This window comes from Aricia agestis, chromosome 16 (genome assembly GCF_905147365.1).
Source record: "Aricia agestis chromosome 16, ilAriAges1.1, whole genome shotgun sequence".
Lineage (NCBI taxonomy): Eukaryota > Metazoa > Arthropoda > Insecta > Lepidoptera > Lycaenidae > Aricia > Aricia agestis.
This window is the reverse complement of record NC_056421.1, coordinates 14,448,692-14,455,032: the sequence shown is the minus strand read 5'-3', so window position 1 is coordinate 14,455,032 and position 6,341 is coordinate 14,448,692. Positions and strand designations below refer to the sequence as shown.

At 36.4% G+C, this 6,341-nt stretch overlaps 1 protein-coding gene across 1 annotated transcript; it reads left to right on the top strand.

Moving 5' to 3' along the window:
• Nucleotides 1-4,228: 4,228 nt before the first annotated feature.
• On the top strand, nucleotides 4,229-6,322 carry LOC121734820 (UTP:RNA uridylyltransferase 1-like). Its single transcript, XM_042125440.1, has 3 exons — nucleotides 4,229-4,362; nucleotides 4,557-4,712; nucleotides 4,877-6,322. Exons 1-3 carry the CDS (start codon nucleotides 4,350-4,352, stop codon nucleotides 5,878-5,880), a joined length of 1,173 nt encoding a protein of 390 aa, XP_041981374.1. The 5' UTR covers nucleotides 4,229-4,349; the 3' UTR covers nucleotides 5,881-6,322.
• The last annotated feature ends 19 nt before the right edge of the window (nucleotides 6,323-6,341 follow it).

The window sequence follows — 6,341 nt, the reverse complement described above, 5'->3', positions numbered from 1 at the left end:
TACACAACAACACGGTTGCTAATATTACTGGACTTCTGACGAAGCGAAGATTTAGATGTCTGTATGATTTTTGAGGTACATAATATCAATGATAAGTACAATATTTTTATGTTGGATAAGCTCCTCATAAAATTATGAATACATAATTGTAATGCATAGTAATCGCCTTAAGTCTTATTAAATATGAAAAGCTTTTATAATGTTATAAAATGTTCTTATTTTTGTGATTATTCTGTGTAATTTTAATATACGCACATTTATGTCGAGCAACAGCGGGTCATTTTCAAATCAAAGATTTCCGTTTACTATTACTAGGATCAAGGATGGTCATGCAATGTGGTGCTATACTTTGTTTTTTTGTGTGTAATAATAATTAGAATGTACCCAACGTACCTTACAGTTTCGACAAATTGAAACATTTGTATCATGTTAAAGTTTGTTAGCAGATCTACAAAAGTATTTTGATGAAGTTGAACACTTTCTCGCTATATTTATAGCCAGTTTCAGACCAAAGCTAGAGGTAGCGAACCGCATTTCTTTCATAATTTAAAGTGATACGGCCCAGAAAGTGTGCGATAATAATTCATATAAAATGTATCTATGCGGCGCTCCATTATACCGGCGTCACTTTTATCTTGACATTACAATTTTGTAGATAAAGAAACAGTCTATATTTTTTCCTATGCGCCTTTTATGAACCAAAGCAGAACTTATTAAAAATAATATTTGTGCAGCGCGCTGTTTTTCCGTGTTATTTAAATGAGGGGATCAAAATGGCTCCAAATGGTTCGTGTAATATTACAATTTACTCACGGTGCTGCTCGCCAGTTCTGTAAGGCGTTTTGCAGACGAAGGGGCGGGGCGGGCCGGTTAGTTTCGCCGCGAACGATATCACAAAGGGAATCCTATATACCAACGCACACGGTGGGCAAAAAGACCGCGCTGCAGGTGCCCGGCGGAAGTTCGGCTCGTGACGGAATTTCAACATAGTATGTCATCGGTAATTTAAAATACATTGCGGGCGTAATCATGCGTAATTTACGCCGCATTATTTCATCCTAGTAAGTTTAGACACGTATCTAAACAATGTCTATTTAATTGCGTTGCAAGTTGTCTATATGTCTAAGTAAAATGCGTTGAAAGCCGCCCTTGTATTGTATATGGGAGACTTCCCATGTGCGAAAATATGGCTCTGTGCGTGTTTTTCTTTCTGATTTTATTCCCCAGCAAACATTAGTATTAATTTTTCTTCCATAAAGACGTTTATATGTGCCGACTGCCGGGAATCACGGGACTACTGATCAATCTGAATTTTTAAGATATGTGTGAGTCACATAGTCGTGGTCAAGACACCAGAACTTATAATTTAATTTTGATTATTATTTAGTGATATATATTAGTGGTTCACCTAGGACCTGCACCCAGCCCAGGGGGAGGAGGGTCATGACCCCTTGTAATACCTTACCTTGTAAACACTAAACAAGTACAGTCTGTTAAGAAAGTGAAGAAATTAAAAAGTGGCAACATCGTAGTGTCATCCCTTTTTTCTTACTGCCGATCCACACTCGCGCGCGACAGCGCGCCGCGAAGTGCGGCGCGGATCGCAAAGTTTGCGACATGTTCGCAATGTTGTCGCTTTTTAATTTCTTCACTTTCTTGATGCACTATAGTTTGCGCTCTTGAGCCGTATTTATCTTACTTTATATCAATGATATTCTACTTATAAAGATGTGTTACGTCCATACCTACTATTTTCCGGCTTAAATCTCTTACGAACAATTTTCAAATTATGTAATTGTTCAATGAAATTGATTAAAGGTCAATTTTTCCTTTATTAAGGAAGAATTAATTTTTCCTCGTCCATGGCATTTTAACTGATTATAGCGCTTCCAACCAACTGACTGACTATGAAAATGAAGTTTGTCAAACCGCACTGCGCGGCAACGGAACTACAAGTCGCGACACTTTTGGTCAGTTGATCAACTTTGCCGCGCAGTTCAGTTGCAGTGCAGTTCAGTTGCCGCGTAGTGCGTGTTGTCTCATATAATTTCATACAAAGAATATTTTGACACGTCGTGTCGCGCAGTTCCGCTGCAGTTCAGTTACGCCTAGTGCGGTCTTACCTTTAAGGTAAGACCGCACTAGGCGGCGTCTATTTTTAAACGTCGAATCGTATCGCTGCCTCTTTCTTCGCCTGAGCTATGACGAAAATTCGATTTTTCGAGATTGTTCGAAAAAATAATTGAAAATGTAAAAAATCGAGGTATTTATTGCAATCAAGACATGTGGTAAGAGATTCCATGTGTTTTGTTTACTTTCGAGTCATAATTGGTACATTTTCGAAACACGCACGACGTCATTTTCAATTTATTTAGGTAAGACAAGACGCGGCACGTTCGTGATTGCGCTCGATGCAGACTAAACAGACGGCCCAATTGGGCCGTATGTGAAGCTTCACAACGCGCGCGGTGGTAACATATCTGGTTTGAGTATTTAATCAGTGTATTATAAAGTAAATAAAGTATAAAGGAGGATTAATTATAATCTGTTCACTAAACAATGCTGGCATGTCTTGTATGGCAAATGCCCTTATTAAAGTAAAGATTAAAAAAAAATCTCTTTGTCGCGGGACAGAAAACCGACAACAATCGGGGAACGGGCCGCGAAGTGCGAAACATATATGCGAATCGGATCTCTCACTCATGCTTCGCAGGAATTTCGCGGCGTGGGGATGCGGTCGGGGAACCAGCCGCGAAGTGCCAAAATATGCGAGCCGGATCCACACTCACGTTTCGCGGAAATTCCGCGGCGTCGCGCGCGAGTGGGGATGGGGCCTTAGATTGATTTGAAAGGGACTGACACTACGATGTTGCCACTTTTTTGACCGACTATACGCTGTTTAATGGAGGTCAGTGTACTGAACCAAAAAGTATTATAAATTTTTATGACAAATATAATACTTTGCATAATAGTCTTAATACTAAAGACGAAGAGAAGTTTTGCTGGGAATACGAAAGAGTGATGTTGTGTTTTTTTTTCCTAAAATTGTGTTATTTTGGTTTTTAATGCGTAATGTTGGTAGAATATTAACCATTAAATATTCGATGTCGTGCCAAGAAGTGTCAAGAAACGTGCCATTTTGTGTTCCCTCCAAAACTCCGTCGAAAGTTTTAGTAAAGGGTCTACCACTTTACTAAAACAACTGGCTTGACTCGTTCACTTTACTACTTTTTTAGACTTTTACTATACTCCACTCGGGCTAACTTGTCAAACTGTCAAAAACTTGTGATTTTCCATATAAACCGCGATTGACAATGAACTGTCAGATATTGTCAATCGTGGTTTTATATTACATTATCATTTATATTGGATCATTTCTATGATCATAATATATAGGATCCAATATATATGATCATATCTGCATATTACAATTTTAATAAAAATTGAGTAAAAATATAAACGTACCGATCCAAGGACAAACTTTTTTAAATTTCTTCTTCACTTTTTTGACGGACTATAAAATAATTTTAAAAAAGCAAATTGGTCGTAAAATTTGACCGATATATCGATATTTTTTTCGCGATATATCGAGACCGATATTGATATTTTTTTCAAATATCGATATATCGATATTTTCTTTCAATTTCGACATCCCTATAATACGACCGTTTGACAGTTTATGTACCTCGGAGAACCGGAAGATAAAATGGCGGACCAGCCACGGTATTTTGATTTCGTAGAGACCATTATGCCGCGTCCACTTATAAAAGTCGATGATCCAATCTCACAGCAAATGTCAAAAATCTATGATCAAGTAAGAAATGAATCATAATATGTCTTTATTACATTATCCTTCATTGAGTCAATGAGTCATTATCATTGAGTCAATGATATTCATTGACTCAATGATCTCGGATCCAATATAAATATATGATAATCTAATATCCCCCTATGGAAAATGACAAGTTTTTGACAGGGAGTCAATGACCGCTAGCGACAAGTTAGCTCGAGTGGAGTATAGACTTTCGACTTGACGATCACCTGGAAAAACGACTTTCAATTTTGTAAACTTTTCACGAATTTTTTTTTCCGCCATATTTTACTTGACACTGGCCATGGTTAAAAAGACGAGCGCCATATTATGAATTAAATATAAAGACGAAGAAGAAGATGTTATTGTAATGTCACAACATGGTCACAAACATGTCGAGTGCGTGGTTTTTGAAGATTTACTATACATAGGTACCTAGTTGTAAAAAATAAGAAACAAAATAAAATTACTTTTAATAATGCGTAAATTTATTGTATATTGATAACCACAAAACGTTGTTGCTGTGAATCACCTGAATATGGAGGCAAATGGTATGTAATATTTCTTTACAGCAATCTTTTATCGTATTTGTGAATAATATTTTACGACAAAATATAGATTTATAACATGTAACCACTTGTTGAATAACATAATAGTATAAGCATTCTTTCAACTAAACATTTTAACGAGTTTGACAAACATTGGTCGTGATACGTGAACGGTGATTGATAAAGTTCTGTTTTAGATGATATATTTGATACAACGAAACTGTCGTTCGCTGGAGACTTCGACAGCCAAATCCAGGAGCTGATGCAGTATGTGCGGTTGACACGGGATGAGGTGGAACAGCTGCAAACATTGCTGGATGATCTTGAACACACACTTCACTCAGAGTGGCCAGGTTCGTGGTGTTACACACATATTATAATTGAAATAGAAGCAATACTATCATTAGCTTATATTTACTGTACCTAATAATAATTATTCGACTTTTTTTATGCATATTCTTAGTTTACTAAGTAAAATAAAATAATATAAAAGCATTGTAATTTTTTTATATTTCAGATTGCAAGATTTATGCTTTTGGATCTATTATTACTGGACTCGGAATAAAAACAAGTGATGTAGACTGTTACGTAGACTTGCCCGCGTGGCAGGGACCACCAGATGAGGTGTGCGTGAGGAGAGCTAGAAAAATATTGGGCTGGAGACGTAACATATTCCAAAATGTCTTTGCAATTACACATGCAAAAGTCCCAATAGTGAAGTTTTATCATATGCCGACGGGACGAAATTGTGATGTCAGTTTTAAAAGTCCAGCCGGAGTCGAGAACAGTAAACTACTAGCATATTGGTTACAAAGCGACAGTAGAATCCTACCTTTGACTATCACTATTAAGTATTGGTCAAAAGTACACAATCTTACCGGTACAAATCTAATGACAAATTATTCATTGATTTTACTTGTGGTGTTCTACTTGCAGCAAAAAAATATTCTCCCTTCGGTGCAGTTCCTGCAGAAAAAAGTACAGAAGTTTTTTATTAACTCATGGAATGTAGCATTCAATGCTGAAAACCATGTAAACACCAACGAGGAATCCCTTTTCCAGCTGCTGAAAGGGTTCTTTGAGTATTACAGCACATTCGACTATGAAAAATTTATTGTGTGTCCTTATTTAGGCAGACTTGTAGAAAAGAAATTATTTAACCATCTAGAGACTGTACCTAATGATTTTGCGTTATACAAAGATAATGTTTACTCCCAGGACTGTGAGCCGATGAGGCTCGATTCATTTATGTGCATCCAGGATCCGTTTGAACATAACAGGAACTGTTCGGTGGCCTTGTACCCGAAGTTAGCGAATACGATTGTAGCTAGTTTCAAAATAGCGGTTCATGTGGCAAACGACGTAAATAACTTCCTAAAGAGTATACTGACGAGGACAATAAATGTTGGTGCGAAGAAAAAGAAGAACAAAGGCCGAGGAATTGTGAAAAACAAAAATAAAAGACCACACAATTTGTCCCAACACATCATTACACATATCACCAAAAACAGATTTAGGTAGGACACCATGGGAGTTTGGATATAATGTGATCTCTTTTTCCGATGATGAAGAAGTTATGGGTGCTGTGTAGGCTTACTAAAAATGAGAATTTTAGTGAAATGAGCAAATGCATATCAATCTTTGGACAATAGTTACAATAAAGTATAGCCAAAGCAATGGGACACGAAGAAATTAAGAAACTGTGAGTCATGAGTGTGCCTTGTCTCACAATAATAATTTTGATGTCAATTATCTTGCTATTTTTATGTTTAAATAAAATAACAATCATTTTTAACAAAAATTTATTTGGTGTTAAGTTACAGTGATTTTGTTAACAACTCATTGTGTTATAATTTATAAAACGCTACTTAAATACCTTAATATATACCTAAGTTACAGAATGTAATACAGTATTTCGGTGGGACATATTGTGATGCAGACAATAATATTTTATTGTTTTTTTTTTTTTTTTCCCTTAGACA